The sequence below is a fragment of the Amphiprion ocellaris genome, chromosome 6, assembly GCF_022539595.1.
Source record: "Amphiprion ocellaris isolate individual 3 ecotype Okinawa chromosome 6, ASM2253959v1, whole genome shotgun sequence".
In the NCBI taxonomy this organism is placed as follows: domain Eukaryota; kingdom Metazoa; phylum Chordata; class Actinopteri; family Pomacentridae; genus Amphiprion; species Amphiprion ocellaris.
The window spans coordinates 10625009-10643527 of NC_072771.1; the positions used below are offsets into that span (position 1 = coordinate 10625009).

At 37.6% G+C, this 18519-nt stretch overlaps 1 protein-coding gene and 1 long non-coding RNA gene across 2 annotated transcripts; one reads left to right on the forward strand and one right to left on the reverse strand.

The window, feature by feature from the left end:
* Positions 1-8223: 8223 nt before the first annotated feature.
* Positions 8224-10187, reverse strand: LOC129349093 (uncharacterized). Its single transcript, XR_008601948.1, has 2 exons — positions 10056-10187; positions 8224-9026 (listed from the first exon to the last, which is right to left on the reverse strand). It is a non-coding gene; the product is annotated as an uncharacterized LOC129349093 (long non-coding RNA).
* A 2703-nt stretch (positions 10188-12890) lies between these two features.
* si:dkey-3h3.3 (uncharacterized protein LOC100144568 homolog) lies at positions 12891-18144 on the forward strand. Its single transcript, XM_023282374.3, has 4 exons — positions 12891-12972; positions 14901-15914; positions 16872-17089; positions 17452-18144. The coding sequence occupies exons 1-4, from the start codon at positions 12967-12969 to the stop codon at positions 17519-17521; spliced, it is 1308 nt and encodes a 435-aa protein (XP_023138142.2). The 5' UTR covers positions 12891-12966; the 3' UTR covers positions 17522-18144.
* Positions 18145-18519: the final 375 nt, after the last annotated feature.

Genomic DNA, 18519 nt, shown 5'->3' on the forward strand with positions numbered 1-18519 from the left:
AGTTTTAACTCTCTAACAATGCACCCTGGGAACTCTGCTATCCTGGTTTCTTCAAAATTCTTCTGAAAATAAACAAAATATTTTAAATTTACTAAACCAAAAATTAACGAAACATCTATATTTACATTTAATAAACAAGAAAGGATTAGTTGGTTGAACTAAATTTCTGTATGATTTTTACACTTGAGTAACATGCAGTATGAATAAATATATATTAAATATGTATTATATTTATATGAATTAATCAGTGACATATGTAAATACCAAAAGCAATTTTGTACTTGCATTAGTATTTTGCATTCATATTCACTGATTCAATTATTTCTGTATTAATTCTACAAAAGGGAAAATAATTTCTACAAGTTACAGCACAGTACTCATTCTATGACATTTTTTTAATGTTTTTATGGTGAAATGAGAAAGAGTGTCTAGCGTCCAAACCCCCATTAGCCTACTTTCAGTCTACTGTTGAATGGCATCTGCTGAATCCTACACACACACACACACACACACACACACACACACACACACACACACACACACACACACACACACACACACACACACACACACACACATACACACACACACACACAAAGTCTGTACATTAATAGAAGAAATGATATCTCTTCATTAAAGAATCATCTTTCTGAATGGACAATCCTGGGCTTTGTGAATAGGCATCCTCATGACCAAAACCACATCAATGCAATGAAAGAGGGAAAAAATGAAACATCCAAATTGCTACTTCAATCTCCAAGAGCTTTGAAGTGCTGTTTTCATCCCATTTTGACCAAAATAAATGTGTATTTTTATTATAGCATGTGTCGGGAGGTTGCTAATGGGTTTGGAATAAAAGACAACATTTTGATTCAGGCAGGCACTGGTGGCACACAGACCCTTTTTACTTCAGCTCATTTTAAAGCCAGAGCAAAGCTGCTCCCCTATCATTGGTTGATCAAGTCAAAGATGACGACCCACTCAGTGTTAATGCTTGTCTGCAGTTAGAAGTGATCCCCATGAACCAAATCAAAAGCCCGGCTCCCTGCTGAATAGATGCAGTGTCTTATTCTGCTACCTCCAGTTAGAGATCACAGCAACATGTCCATGTGAAAGACTGAGGGCGGCCAGCCAAGGCTTCTTTCCCTCCTCAGGAACAGACTTCACTGTTACTGAGGCCAAGCTTATTCACTTGCTGGGGCAAGTCAAAGCTACAGAACAAAACTGGGGAGCCAGTAAGGGTTACCGTTATTTGTGTAACATTTTCTTCAAACTGCTAGAACAGTCATCATGTTTCATTGTAGCTGTCTGTCACACACTGCTCACACTTGGAATTTCATTAAGTCAACCATCAACGGTCACAATAATAATCAGAATATTTGGAAATCTTTAAAAGTCATTTGACTAGGGAGCAAGTAATGTGAGGCTACAGGCAAATCATTTCAAAGAGTTTATTAAAGTGAAAAACAAACAGCAAGAATAGAAATACAACATGCAGATCATTGGGCCACGGATGCTATGCAATAGAAGATTGTTAGATTGTATTTCACAATACTGAATGGAACCACATCTCTCTTTCTGTTCTCATCATTCCCTTTCGGTGTGTGGCTGAGAGCGTGACTTCACTCACTGCAGCTGGCTGATTGAACACACCTGCATCTTGCCACATCAAGACCTCCATAAAACTCGGGCTTCTCCTGCTCTCCACAGCCACATTGTTCCATAACTATGGTACATCCACAGCAACTCTTTGGCCAATTCCTGTGAACAAGCTGAGTATTTTGTATCTAATGCTTCTTGTTCACAATTCCACTGACCACTTGTGTTTTCATGTGTAGATCCTCCTGTGTGCCTCACTGCCAGCTGCTGATTCATTCACCTCTTCTCCAGTGTTTCTCATGTTCAGCTTATACTCCCTCCTCAGACAAACCATGCTGTCTCCAGCAGATCATGCCCAGAATCCAAAACCTAAATGTTTCAACAATATCCTTGTTTTTAAAAAACTAAATTAAACATGGTAAGCTCTAAGTGCTACTATGAAATGAAAGGATCCAAATGCAGTCTTATGCCACATTTTGAACATTTAGAAATGAAATAATACAATATTTGTAAATGCATTTCCTTATGGTAACACAGGGTGTAGCAATATTGATTTTAGGTATGAAGGGCAAAATACAGAATTGTTTAAAAACATGACAAGCAGGAGAGACTTTCTTCAACATCCTCCATGTTGTTTTTAAGAATACTCTCCACAGTGCCTGAAATCCAAATAGATGTTAGACTGATGTAGATTGTTGAGGATGTGGAGGTCAGCTCAGGCAGTATCTCCAGCAGAGCCTCTGCAGGTGGCCTCTGTGATATCATTTCACAGATTAAGTCTTTTGAACAGATGGAAACCTGACAAAGTATATTGAGAAGTAGCCTGACATTTCTTTGACAATTAAAAAGAGAAAGCTCGATTTGAGGTCACATCTACTAAAGTTCTCTCTGCACTCTGCATTCAGAATTTGAATTTCTAAAATAAAAACTGATGAATTCCAAAGTAACTAGTTTTAAAGACAAGGCAGATTGCTTATTGTCTGTTTGCTGTAACATTCAAGCATTGTTCTAGTTGTATAAATTAAACAAATATGTCTCGAATGATAATACTTAATATGTGTATCAACATCTTGTAGAGCAAGAATGTATGTGTGTGGATGACAGCGTGTTCTTTATAAGGGGTTGTAGATAAATGAAATCCAAAATTGCTATGTACTGCTATACACTGTCCATATTGTGTCATAAATCTGCTGCAAATCTCCATCAAATATATCTTATTTCTATTTGTTTGACATATTGTCTGTTTTTTTTTGTTGTTAATGTTGTTTCTGTTGGAACCAGAATTACCATGTTGACCATCAGCAGAGCTTATAAAATAGGATTATGCTTCTTTAAAACTTAACTTTAAGTAAACACATAAACAATTAAATAGTTGTTGTTTTTAAATAGAATTATTGCAAGTATAAGTATCTTCTGCTGGCCTAAAAAATACAAAGAAAGAGGTAAAGGATAAACAGATTCTTGATTTTTGGTTTATGAGAAGAGCAAGCTCCACACATAATACACATTTAGTCATTTCCATTTTTTTCTCTTTTCTGTAGACAGTTGTTGAAATTACATAATGTTTTATTAAGCAGGTGCTTTTGTCCAGTTGGCAGTTAAAAAAGTAGATGTCCATGCATGGAGACATTTCACTCGACAGTGACATTGTCAGCACACTTTCACATATTTAAACATGCATATCCTGCTGCCTACAGCAGAGTGATTAACACCAGCAGCTGACAGCTTTCATGTAAACAATATTCCCTTCTCTAATACAAAACAGTATTTGCCCCTTTGGCAGGGAGCATGGAACGATAATGAGAGCTATTTACACTATTCTCAAAACTTCCTATTTATCTGTTACAGATTCTAAAGGGCTCTTGAGCTGAAAAGAAAAATGGCAGAGAGTGCTGTGCCATGTTTGAGGCCTCTCTCAAGGTCTCCACTGGCTGTAATTTCAATTTGTCAATCGTGGCATCTTTATACATTTTCTGAGCCCAAAATGTCAAATGTTGCTTGAAAAGTTACTTCCTCTGTTAGACCATCATAAATTTTGTACCTTTTAGAGGGGAAACAGGTAGAGCATAAAGGACATGGACACATTTCTGCTCGTTTAAGGGGTTTAATTTATGCCTGTTTCCATGGTAACTATCTCTATAGTCTTTGCAAAAGCAGTCACCTGACAGAGGTCCATTAGTAACCATATCTTCTGCCTGTGAAGCAAATGCATGTGTGTCAGTGCATAAAGGCTAGCAGTCTAAACAGGGCATCTATCAGATTGTCATTTTGCCACCTTTAAGTGATGCCTTCAAGTCTCCTCAGGCAGAGGCTTAGTGCTCAAGAAGAATGGCTTCTCTTTAGGCTGAGGGAAACCCTGGAGTAAGTGGCAAGACGTCTGTTTAGTGTCAAAACCCAATGGAGTCTGCTACGCTAAGTAAAACTTGGGTTAAATGTAAACATATGCATAAGGTAACATCTAAGAGTAAAATTTGTTTTGTACAGCTTTGTATAGTTTTATTATAATAAAATGGTGGAATTATTTAAACACCAACATGCAAACAACAAAAGATCCCTGTTGGTGTGAAGCAAAGCAGAAAATTCTCAGCAACCTACTGCACAGCTAGTTTAATGGAGGGCAGCGAATCTTTCAAGTTTGACTTGCCACATTGCCTTCCAAAATGAATCTGACATCCTTGTCAACAGGGTGGCATTGTTTTTCTGGGCCTTCAAAAAAGAGAATTCATTCCTGTTTTTAGGCCATGAACATCACCTGGTTAAAGGTAAAGGGGTCATAGTTAAAAGTAATAAATTGTTGGTTGGACAGTGGTCTGAATGATGGACGCTTCGATCATGAAGAAACTGGAGAGGGAACAGCATAGCTTTAAAATAAAAAATCAGTCAAGTCTGTCCTCAGTACACCAGTCTTCCTGCAGTTTAAAAGAGGCCCTTTTCATCCTCAAAGTATAGATTGTACCAATTTGTTTTGAGTATCAGTACTCGTTTCAGTCGGATCGATTCATATCCAGGCACATATGAACTCTCTTATTAGTGCTGCGATATTTGCATCTTAACTGTTGCCAGCATGCACACACTAACAAGAATGCAAAATTAATATTTATTTACCATTAAAAACTAATCTGTGTTTAAACAAACATGCTATTAAGTAATTAACAAAAACAGAACAGAGAAATGCTTCGATTATAAGATGGATATTATTTTATTTCTTTTAGATGTATATTTTAGTGCTGTTTTATTGCTGTTTATTCTATTGTCTTATTGTGTATTTTACGGGCTGCACAGTGGTGTAGTGGTTAGCACTTCTCGCCTAGCAGCTAGAAGATCCCTGGTTCGCATCCCAGCCTTCCTGGGGTCTTTCTGCATGGAGTTTGCATGTTCTCCCTGTGCATGCGTGGGTTTTCTCCCACAGTCCAAAAATATACTGAGGTTAATTGATTATTTTAAATTTGCCCATAGGTGTGAATGTGAGAGTGATTGTTTGTCCTGCTTTAAGTTACTGTATTGTTTGTAAGTTATTTTCTTGTTTTTACTGTGAAGCACTTTGGTCACCCTTTGGGGTGTTGTAAAGGGCTATACAAATAAACTTTGATTGATTGATTGATTGATTGATTGATTGATTGATTGATTGATTGATTGATTGATTGATTGATTGATTGATTGATTGATTGATTGATTGATGGATTGATTGATAAAAAAAATTAAGTTAGCATATGAATAGTGCATTCAAGTCATACATCATGACATGTATCCTTCCCTTACAAATGCAGTCCCTGCTTTTAACAATAATAGTTTACTTATGCTAACTAAGCCAAACTTTATGGAATCACCCTGCCCTTCTGGAAGTGCTACAAAAACTTACTCTAACAGGACACTGAGCAGCACAGGCAGATATCAGTTTGCAAGTGATAGATGGATTGTTCCCAAGTTGCACTGAAGGAATTCACTGCTTAATACTGGTTATTAGATAAAGAACCATACAGAAGAGAGCAAGTAGTATTACCACAAAAGTGGTTTGGCCAGCAGAAACTGCTCATGACAATCTGCCTTTCGGCTTTTGATGTTAGAGTTAGGGTTGGGGTGAGGTGATTTCACCAGATGTGGTGTGGCATGTTGGTCACGCCTCATATATTCAGGAAAGTGTGCAACAGTGTGTGGAAGCTTCTATAGTCTATCCTTCCTTGGTGAACACATGTGGGCACAAGTAAGTTTCTTCTGTTGTAACTGTGCAATGTGTATTGCTGGCTTATTAGATGAGCATGGCAAGCAGGAGATGTTTACTTCTTCCAACCAGTCTTGAACCAGAATTAATAAACATCACAGTGCTTCATTAGCAAGATGATAACTGATCTCTCAGCTCTCATTTTCAGCTGCCAATCAGTAATCTTCAATCAGTAAAAGTAATTCAGCCCACTTGGTCCACTCATGCCCACTGCAGCTGCTCATTTGACAGTTTCACTTCCTGCAGCCTGGTTGCGTTGAATATCAATTCCATCAACTTCAAATCTGAGCTCACTGAAAAATCAGCAGAAGCCTCAACAGGTCAAACTGTGCTGTGATTAATAAATCCCATGTTTATGCAACAGTAAACCAAATAGTTATGATATTTACCATTTAAGGCATGCATTTTGAAGGTCTCAAATATATCAACTATACATACCTTGGTGATTACATATAATCTACAAGGAAATTACAAGGAAATATGTGTGGAATTGTGTGGAATCAACTGACATAAATTTTTTTTTAAAATTATAAATCACCATAGTATAAACATCACAGACGATTAATGGAGAACTTAAACATTACAGTAGAAAACGTACCATCAGTCAGAGGAATAAGATGAACTTTTAAGGATAAATTAAAAGGGGGAAGTGGAATATATTCATAGCAGACATAATTCATTTATTGAATTATTTGAATATTTTTAATGTCCATGCTAACTACAACAAATGGTTTCATCCCATTCCTGATGTCGCTAAAACTGTATTAAAAAATATTTCTAAAGCATGTTGATATTGGCTGTCACTCAGAGTTGGATTAAAAGATTGTGAATTTATATTTATTAAATGTTATCTTTGTTTATTGTTTACTAAAACCTACTAAATGGTTTTCTACTGTGGTTCAGCAGCGGGCTTCTGCTCATTATCAACCAGTAGGCCCAACACACACAACAGATCAGTATTGTCCAGTAAAAACAGAAGATACCAATACTGCTCTCACAATGAAACCTGAAACTAGTGTGTTACAAATCTTCAGTCTCTTGCAATTATTTTTTTTTTTTTTTAACAGTTCAGTGAAACAAACCTTTAGGTTCTACATTGTCACAACTGTGTTGTCTGGAATATACCATTACAATCAAAATGAAACAGCTTTTTCTTAAACCATATGTGCATAAAGCTGTGCCATTTACATTTAAGCTACAGCAGACAGTCAGACTGGTTCACAGCCAAACAGCAGCTTGTTACAAACCACAAAGATCGTTTTGGTTTATTTAGATGCTGGTGTGGCACACAGCACCATTGCTAAGAAGACACTCTGTCCAGGAGACAGTACAAGTTTGGTTGCTGGAGCTTGAGTTGATCAAACACAGCCATGACCTTCCATCTACTGAGAGCATATTGAGAAAATAAATTCTAATATTTTCCCAAAGGCCTTTCTAATCACTTTGCATGACACACAAAAAAAAGAAAAAGAAAAAAAGACAGAATTTAAGACAGGAAAAAGAATGAGTAATTGTCGCTGGACTTTAAGCCTAGTAAATGTCCAATGCACCACTGACATCAGGTTAGAGTAGAACATGAAACAAGTTAGACATCCATTTCTGCAAGGAAAGGTATTCATTACACATACAGGCATTCAGTGTTTCTGCACAGAAGATGATGAACTTCACATCACACTGCAGATCTGGGATGAGCATCTCCTATAAATGTGTCATCTCCTGATTTGTAATTCTAGCACTGCCATGTGGTTTGGTCGAAGGGCACCAGATTTGAACAATATGTACAAGCACTCATGTAGCCCACACTGACAACACCCATACAACATCAATTAGTGCTCCATGAATATGAGTTAATGAGTAACTGAGTGACGGATACTTCACAATAATGGCGACTGTCTGCAGCAACAAACAGCAGAATGCCAGTTTCCATGTCTATGATGCTGCAGACAAAATCATGCAAACTGATGGGCAGGGGCATTGGCAACAAAGAAGGATGCCATATACATTATTGCAAACAATTATATTTCCTCATGAACCACAACATGTTTGAGTTGGACATAAAGGAATGAAATTTGAAATAGTTGCATTATTATTTGTTATATTCGAAACATCGATGTATTAATACATCATGGCATTAAAACACTGACGTATTTCAACGCGCGCACACTTTAAGGAACTGTGTGGGTCCCCTGCAGCTCAGAGATTGTAATTCTGTGACATGGCTTAGTCGTATCCATTAATCATTTTTTAAAAATCTCACGCAATTCTTCCTTATCACTGTTCTCTAAAAAACACATATCTCCAAGTGTGCTGTTCGGGCTTTTGTCCAATTAGCTGACACAGTGTTAGTCTGCAAAAACGGCACGTCACACATCGAGGGTTAATAAGACGCCAAATAATGTGCAAGGTAGTTTTGCGCCATCACTTTTAATATCAGTGGAGCTCAGTGAAGCTGCATCACAATCAGAAAGAGTCGGTCATTTTTATCTGTAAAAGCTCTGTTAGAGTTAAGAAACGGACTTCATCGCAGCAAAGCACTTAAAGTTTAGAGCATATTTAGGCCTTAACGTTCCAGAATAACGCAGAACTACAACCTTCAAAACAAACAAAATTCTCTATGCAGAAAAATTGAGCAAATCATTATTGAATTTGGAGAATGCAATTATGTATCGAGTACAAACGGTGTGAATTACATTCCACTTACCAAGAGCCAGAAATTGAAAGGGTCAACAACCAGCGAAGCTATTATACTGACTAAATAGTAAATAAGTCTTTCGCCATTCTGGGGACAAAGTGGGGAAAATAAATACTACAACAGCCACATATTATTAGTAGTACATTATCAGTATTGACAAGCGGAGAAGCTAAAATACATGTCTCAAGACAATCAGCACTGAAAAAAATCTGTCTACATTTACCCTCATTTATTTATTAATAGGTGCCACCCTAACAACATGCACACGTGTTAAACAGTAACACCTTTGCTTCCAAATTTGCGACTTGCAGCCTCCAGCAGCTCAGATGTGGAGCTGCTCATTCTGCTGCTGCCGCTTCCACAGTTTCCACTAAGGAGGAAAACATTCCTGGGTTGAAGCTTCATAATTGATGATGATTTGCTCCCAGGCAGACGGCCGTGTTTTCACAGAGGTTCATGAACCTACAGGCAGGAGAATATCCTCAACACATACAGGCGCTGTAATCCTCTACTGACCTGGAAACAGTAAAACGACCAAATCAGACAGCAGCAAGACGCAGCTTGGCTTTCCATCAGAGAATGATCGATTTGAGTACATTGAAACATATTTAGTGGTCTACGGTCAACTGATTTCATGTAATTTGATTCAGAATAATTGTAATAAAATGGCTTTCTCTAATATCGCGATGGTGATTGCTGTCCGTGATGCTTTGGAGGCGTCGGCTTGCTTCCATCTGACTTCTGTGATCAGATTAAAAAGTGGACTTAATCCCTGCTCACAGTCCGTTTTTCAATATTACTAATGTATATTCTATTGGCTGAATTTGACAGATGTCTAAACCTTGTCAATCCGATCCTCCTGACACTGGGATGCAGTCAGAGCTCTCTCTCCTCTGGATGGACAGCTACATACGGCAGGATGTTCACTTCGGGTCAGAATGCGACTGCATATTTTTACCCGCAGTATAAAATTAAAAATACACTTTAATATTGTTGGTTAATTAACACATTTTCTATGACCCATTTCTATAGTATGGATTTACAATAGGCCTATTTCTAATTTATGACAGGTTATTGACATTTTTGGGGGTAACAATTCTCATGTCTCTTATTTTTAATGTTTAAAATCGTTGTAGAATTGCAACAAAAATGTGCTCATATGTAGCACAAACCCTTTCCTATAAAGCACGGATAATTATTGAGACTACCACACAGTTACACACGATAGTGTAAGCTTTCTTATTTCCTCGCAGACAAACACAGGAAAACGCACACCCCAACAGTTATTGGGCTCACTGATTGTTCATTTTGCGCTTTTTAGTAACGCGCTAAATGACGAGAATCATACTTCACACCACAATTCAAGCACTGTGTTCAAACATTATGCCAATTTAGCCAAGAGAGCTAGTGTTGAAAATTGTACACACAATACACCCTACTGCATAACTTCAATAGGTTAGACTTAAACAGCAATAGAAGCAAACGATCCAAATCAAAGGAAGTTTTTCATCGTCATCTGGGATTCAGCCTTCTGTCCATACATACGGTGCCTGAGACGCAGAGACCACAGCACTGACGGCCTTCACTGAGCTCCAGAGTCCAATTAATGGGAACATGTTATGTGACCAAACAGAGAAACGCGCTGTTAAATAAACTAAAGTGTTTGATTGGCAGCTCAGCTGCTGTGTGTCAGGACGGTCACATGTCGGCCAGCAGCGTCACGGACGGCGTGACAGCAGCGTGGAGCTCCACTGACCTCTGCTGGACACACTTAGCATGGCTACGGATGCTGCTTTCAGGCGCTGCTCGGACACTTCAGCGTAATTTCGCAGTTAATGTATATGTATGAATATGCATGACTCTCCTCTCTACAGCTATGCGTCTGTACGGCGTCATAAAGGTTCGACTTTTGAGATAAGCATATACAGCCTTGGAAATAATTCTTAGACTACATGTGGTTGTATTTACAGAAAATCTACACAACAGTAACATCACTGGGCAGCTCCTTCAGGGACAGACTGCTTCACCTGCGATGTCTAGAGAGACACCGCAGGTCCTTCCCTCCTGCTGCAGTCAGACTGTACAGTCAAGCCTGTTCCCAGTAGTTCAGCTCACCCACGAACTGTGCAATAAAAATGTATAGAAGAACACTGTGCAATTTCACAGAAAATTTTCTGTAAACATTTATATTTCTTCTAGAAGGAGAAAGTGACTATTGTAGCTATCTGTGCACTGTGCTGCTCGTTTTCTTTTCTTGTAGTTTTTTGTATTTGCTGCCGTGACACCGAAAAAAATTCCCGCTGTGAGATCAATAAAGGTTTAGTCTATCTAATCTATCAACAGAACTTCAACAGAGTTTTCAGAGTTAAATAATTACATAATCTTCATCGACATTAAAACAACTTATAGCAGTTCAATACATAAAAATAGGATGTACTGAAACTGCGAACATTTTGCATATGTTGTTTTTTTAAACCCAACAATTAATCCAAACTAAATTATGATTCAACGATGCCTTAAAGAAGAGAGTTTTGAGATGTCAAGAAGACAACCATCTTGGTGCTTTACAAAGAAGAACATGTGGTGAAAGGATGCTGTTAACAGCTTGGAATCAGCAGAACAGCTGTTCAGCACAACCTGAAGAAGAAAATGCAATATGGCTCCATCAAGAACTGCAGAGGAAGAGGTTGAAAACTGTGGTTTTGGAGGTCTACTAATTATTTACAAAGCTGCTGGTGCTCCAGTAAACTTGTGTTTTGTAGAATCACTATTAATATTTCTACGACACTACTGTGACAGCCAGCCAGCTAGCCCAAGAATTACATATTCACAAGAAGTACACTAGCTTCCACCAAAGTTTGGTTTGGCTTGTTTTCCTTGAAATAAGCTTAGTATGTGCTACCTGTCAGTGGTGGCCAGCCTTCTTTTCTATGGTGTGGTCTGTTGAGGCAGCAGCATGACTGAGAGGAACACCAGGTGACAGAACAGACTGGCGAAGAAGACTGATTTTGTGTTCGGCAGGAGTTTGGACTCACTGAGGACTGTGGCTGAGAGACACTTAGACAGCACAGATCAGACCATCCTTAACAACACCATCTACCAGCTTCACAGCCTCCTGGCTGGACAGAGGAGCAGCTACAGTGAGCTCATCTCAGTGCACTGCAGGACTTAACGGTACAGGAGATTCTTTGTCGCCACAGCCATCAGGCACCATAACGCCTCGGTCAAGATCAGTGGTTCATAACCTGATCTGCTGGCTGCTACAACCCAATGACTCATTTCAACTGTGCAATAAACCAATAACACTGGGCCCACCAGAACCCATGCACCACACCCATCCTGTATAGTCATTATTACTGGTTTCTATTTTTGTATGGCACCTTTCATACTTCAAAATACACTACTTATTGCATTCTGTACTCTTATGATACTCTATTTTCATTGTAAACAGCACCAATTTTCACATTTTTGTAAATATGAACCATTTTTGCACACTTCTGTAAATACCCTCATTTCAGGCACCTTATGCTGTTTCTTCAACCAGCACAATTTGCATATCAACTGCATGCTCTTTTGTACATTGTTCTTCTATCTTGACATAATATGTGTGAGCTACTTCATACCTTGAATTCTATCTATCTATCTATCTATCTATCTATCTATCTATCTATCTATCTATCTATCTATCTATCTATCTATCTATCTATCTATCTATCTATCTATCTATCTATCTATCTATCTATCTATCTATCTATCTCTGTGTATCAGTATATCTATTTGTCTATCTATCTCTGTGTATCAGTATATCTATCCATCTAGCTAGCTATCTCTACTGGTGTGAAAAGCAGGGTGGATTACCTAACCAAGCAAAGCAGGCAATTGCTCAGGATCCCCATCTCCATTCTTCATCTTAAAGCCTGGGTATTATCATGGGACTGTCAAAATGTAGTTTTAAAATATTAACTGTTAATTTACATTGTGGTCCTTTGAGTCTCAAGTAATTAGCACACAGAACACTGTGTAGTGAAGCATAGAAATACATTTTTATTAAGATAATGTTTTTCTTGTTTCTGGGTCTCGGTGATTATTCCCTGATTTTTTTTCAGAAAATACTCATCTCTTCCCTCATTTCCAATATCTCCAGTTGTTCCTGTTGTTGTTTCCTGCCTGTGTGATCACCTGACTTTGAATGCTGAGTTGTGCATTTGAGTTCACTGTCTGTCAGATATTATTTCATCAAAAAGTAATAACTAAAAGTAATGGCTCCTTGTTATTCATTTAATGATTAAAGGTCTTTTCTCCACAGTGCGTCTGTAACTGGTGACTTCATGTTGTTTCCAATGTCACCGACAGGGGTCGGTCATGACCGACGTGTGAACACTGAAAGTGAAACCACCGAGCAGACGAGGCTCCGCTCAAGTGTTGTTGAGGAAATGAACTAGAAGAGTTCTGCACTATGGAGGTAGGTAAAATGTATTTATGAATAAATGCCTTGATTTGACTAAAAACGGGCGTAATATTAAAGTAGAAATAGATACATCCAGTCGTAGTGTGGTAGTTAGTCATTGTTGTCGGACAGCAGATAGGAAAACGCAGCGGCTCGATCTCTCCGAGTTCATGAAAGTATTTGGTTTTCGAAGAGAGACGTGCGCGAAATTGTCCAGAATGCGTCAATTCCAGCGTTTCCAGGAGAATAATGAACTTAACTGTTGTTACCTAACCTCATAAACGTCTGTTATTCATCGTGTGTTAAAATGAATGACAACAACCCACACTGTAATCTTGTATAGGCTACTTCATATGCCGTCATAGCTCATATTTACAAGCGCTCAATTAATGTTTTGTTTGTTAATAATATTTTCACTAGTTCTACTAATAAGAATAATACTTGTAGATGAAGGAGGTCTTCAATGATGGGGGGGGGGGGGGTGAACGAAGTGAAGTGATGAAGCGAGCATCCTGTGTGTGTCTGTGTGTGTCTGTGTGTGTCTGTTTATGCTGGGAGGATACAATATGCCAGGCTTCCTTTTGTTTCTGTATGTTTCTTTTGTCATGGGCAAAGTGCATCAGAGAGATGCATTATTTTACTGTCAGTGAGTTGCAGTGTGTTTCCTGTGTTTCTAGAGGCAATGAGGCATAGGTTATTTATTTCACTAAAACTATGTACACGCATTTTCACATAATTTTGGACTACTGCACTATAAATACAACAATAGTAATAATTAGAAGAATTTGAATGGTGATTTTCTCAACCTCTCGTTTAAAGATATCAGTACTTGTTTATAACATTTGTATATATAGACGAAATTAAATTTAATATGCATAAATATAAAATATATAACTTTTATAACTTTGTTGTCTTGCGCAAAGTGGATAGTCAAACTGAATAAAAGCACAAATACATGATTTCTGTATCATTTAATTATTATTTTTTAACTTTATTATTAGCACTACAAATAATAAAGGACACATTATGTATCAGCACCATGGGGCAAATCCATGGCTATACAGTATATATCTGGAAAACATATGAAATTTAAAAGCAAGGACTCCAGGAAGAGCAGCCACAGTTAAACAGTCCAGTGTCTAATGGTGATCTAAATTCAACTTCAAAATAATAATTTGTCACAAATACATTACAGCACTGTGAAATGTTGCTTCTCATTACTTTCTCCAGTGTTGTAACTTGAATTATAAGTAAAAATATATACAACATCTGTATATTCTCGTTACTTTTTTCAATGTAACTTGAATTCTAAGTAAAAATATATACTGTATGACAGAGATCAGAAAAAAAACAGTGGTAGGATATAATAAAGCAGTGGACAAGTGACACAGCTGTGCCACAACTCATACTTAACTGACACTCATGTCTCATTTTGTTAATAACTGGAAAGTTAATCGAGGATGTGCAATTAGTGAAATAAGGGGCTTGTTTCTTTCAAAACTGAAAAATTGTGCATTCAAAAGCAACCTGGACCTGTGATAGATGATTTCAAACACCGAAACCTGACATCATTTGACTTATTTCACTGGTTTAAAAATAAATAAGACCCCAAAACTCTTACAGTTTTTTACATATTTATTACTCATCTCCTCATTTTACTCTATGACTTTTTAAAACTTTATCAAATTTCAGCTCTTGGATAGTGATTAATATGTTTGCATTTGTCTGCTGCAAACAAATTCCATGAAACAAAGATTTGATGCAGAGTTAGACATTTTTTATCACTTGAGTTCTAGAGCAACCATCTCAGTCTTATTGTAATGTACTGTATCACCAACACAGAAACCGTTCATTCATATTTTTGAATAGATCTATATAGCATGCTACATTTAGATGGAACCATGGGTGTAATAAATAACTTCAGCTGTAATGTCCTACTGCAGTTTATCAAGAACATCTCTATCATCATTGATGAAGTTAATTATGAAGACCCTGGGAGATTAAAGGAGATTCTTCAGTCTTACAAACATGAGAAGAAAGGCTGCTGCTACATAGTAAAGGGGACTTTTGAGCACCTGGAGAACCTTGTAGTCGCTCTGCCGTCAGCAAGGCATCAGCCCTCTTCTGCCACACATCGACAGACCTTTCAGCAAGATAGCCATGTTTCAACTCATGCCAAGTATCTGGATGTGTCTGGGGTTGTTATGGACTATATTGACCAAAAATGTGCAGACAAACTTAACAAAATCCAAGGTACCAAGTTTCTCATTAAGACTCAGCCTGACCTCAGAGCAGTACACAGTCAGTCCAATAGCTTAGTACGGGTGACTTTCAGACCACGGTGCGACTCATTCTACCCTTCTGACAGGCTTCATGATGACTTTGTCATGCAGCGATTCATCACATTCTACCAGAGAACTGCTTCTGACCTGCAGGTCACACCTGTCCATTTGAGTCCACATGAATGTATGGGCCTTCAGAGAAAATTTCCACACCTTCTTTTTAAACCCAGCAATGGAAACTATGAAGGAACCGCCATGGGACCTTTTGCAGAGATAGCTAAAATGAATGAGTTTCTCTCACAAAATATACAGAGTTCAACCAAGAGCCCAGTCAACAAAGTTCTTGCAGACACTCCAAGCAGCAGAACCTTGGGTCTTTCACCTACATGCAGCGAAGATCCTGAAGAGGAAACATGTCCAATCTGTATGGAATCAGTACTAGCAAAAGACAAGAAGACATTGCGATGCAAGCACTCATTCTGCAAAGACTGTCTGAAAAGAGCTTTCTACTACAAGCCTGTATGTCCAACCTGTGGAGAGGTATACGGCATTCTGATAGGAACACAGCCTGATGGAGGCAAAATGACCGTCACCCAAAACTCTTCATCTTTGCTGGGATATGAGAAATATGGAACAATAATCATTGATTATCACATTCCAAGTGGCATTCAAAAGGTAAGAGTACACAAACAACATGGAGGGCTAAATTTTCTTGTGTTTCCTTTTTAAACTCTTCTTGTCTTTTTGATTTCTTGTCTGTCGGATGCTAAATTTTAATCTACTGGCAGTTGGGAGTTATGATGAATAACAATAGTCAAGACATGATTATATGAATGCATTTATGATCTTCTCATGGTTAGTGCAAGCAAGGAAGGACCTGATCATATATCTCAATAGGAGACACAATTGGACAATACTTGTGATTTGTTTGTCAAAAGAGAGCTCATGATCCATAAACACACCCAGTCCTCTTGCTGATTTCCTGAGTTTTGTTGACAGGAACAGGACAGATTTGTAGAGGCAACACTTGATCACTTTACTTTGTATATAGTACCCCCTTTTTTTAAAAAAAAAAAAATGCAATTTTTTTTAGTATAGTATATTTATCTATTTTTATTCCTATTTGCACTCCTGGTAATTGTCGTGTTCTTGCAAACAAATTTCGGTGTACTTCTGCACAATGACAATAAAGTCTCTTTATCAATGTAGACTTTTGAGGCTCAAAAAAATCATTTATTTTCTGTTAGCTGAAGGCAATTTTAGGTCATTGAGCACTTGCTGTCTGGAAGGTAAGACATAGGCTGCTGTAGGTTTGCCATGCCTTGTTTTTTAATGTGACACAGACAAGTAGTAACGTAAACCTTAAAACAAAGTTGTGAACAAATGAGCAGAGAAACACTGTGACAGTCCACTTCTTCACTGCCCCCTTAAAATGGAAATGGAATAGTGTGTGCATGCAAATGTCTGTACATGTATTCTTTATGTTATGATATTATTTTAGTAGTTAAGACAAAACATTTTAAAAAGGCACACTAATGCCTAAGAACTGTGAAAACCCACTCTCCTGAAAACCCTTAATACTTCTTAGCTTGACAGATTCCATTAAATAGAGAAAGTCTTTCCCATCTGCAGGAGGAGCATCCAAACCCTGGTCAGCCATATGAAGGTGTATCCAGAAGAGCTTACATTCCAGATTCCTCAGAAGGCAGGATGATCCTGGAACTGCTGAGGCGAGCCTTTGATCAGAGACTCATCTTCACTATTGGTCGGTCCACCACCAGTGGCAGGAACAACATGGTCACATGGAATGATATCCACCACAAAACCTCAACACATGGAGGACCAACTCAGTAAGGACACTTATCTTGTATTGTTGCATTGTATTTATTGCTTATTTATTGGTTTACCTTGGAATGTACCTCCACAAATTTGAGTCTGTAATGTAATCATTTGTATGTTTACGACTGTATTGGCAAGTGTAATGGAATGACAGACGTAAAATGTTATGCCACACACCAAATGCTCTCCACGGTTGACTGTGTGATTGTTTTTGACATATTTCATATTATATCACAAAATATTTTCTTCCATGTGCAACGAAATGGCATGCATTATTACAAGAGAAAAATATTTATGTGACCGGAACATAATCATTAGTTTCACAGGCTCATTTTTTGTGTATGTTACTGAATTTCTGTCACTGTGTTTGCAGCTATGGATATCCAGATCCCCATTACCTCAACCGAGTTCGAGATGAACTGAAAGTCAAAGGAATTGAATGAGTCATTTGAAGGTTTGTCAACATATGAATGAAAAAGATCATGTAATAAATCATGTGATTATCTAAAAAAGCTATGTACAAACATCTCATGATTTTAAAATGCACATGTAAATGCCATTTTCAATTTAATTTGGTATTCTGTTATTAATGATACCAACTCATATCAATCAATGTAAGCAGTTTTTCTGTGTTTTTTGTTGTCTTATTTACATTTTAAAAACTTTGATTCTTAAAGATGTATTATTTTTCAAAATATTATACTATATGCATTGCAAATTGTGTATCAAATGGTTTGCTAATCATTTTACTGTGCTAGTGCATGTGTAGTACTGCTGAAATGTGCCAATGACTAACACACCATGACATGCATGGAATGCCTTGATATGAGGACAACAAGAAAGGATGCAGGCCATGTGTATGGAAAGTGAATCAGTTCAAAATTCTATGATTTTTAACATGTAAACAACACATCATCAGTGTGGTAACATTGCACAAACAATATGTTAGTATATTTTTAACATTGTGACAAATGTGCAGTTGATACAATTACGAGTGTAGTGCTAGGCTATTTCAAGAATTTTTATTTGTATTTGTTCAAGTACTGGAGTAAACTTTTGTTGGATACTCATGTGCACAGATGTGGCTTATTACTGAGGTTATGTAACCTCTGTTCCTACATTGTTTTATTTATTTAACTTTTATTTACACAAGTAATCTCAGTGAGACACGGGGTCTCATTCTCAAGAGAGACCTGTCCTCAAAAAGCACAACAAAACAACACTGAGTTACTGACAAACAACATTAAGGGACCTGTACTAGACAAACATAGCAATACAATATAAAACTGAGTTACACACAAACACGTGACTGAATGATGTCAAATGCTGACTGAAGATGTTCAAATACAAGGGCAACAGTGTTCACACAACAGTATATGATAGTGTAATCAGCATAAAGATGAATAAATGTATTTATGTTTTGACCCACATTGTTGACATA

Excerpts from the sequence above, each read along its gene's own strand:
- si:dkey-3h3.3 (XM_023282374.3), top strand. Across the intron at positions 15,915-16,871 it reads TTCCAAGTGGCATTCAAAAG|GAGGAGCATCCAAACCCTGG; the intron begins GTAAGAGTACAC and ends TCCCATCTGCAG. Across the intron at positions 17,090-17,451 it reads ACACATGGAGGACCAACTCA|CTATGGATATCCAGATCCCC; the intron begins GTAAGGACACTT and ends CTGTGTTTGCAG.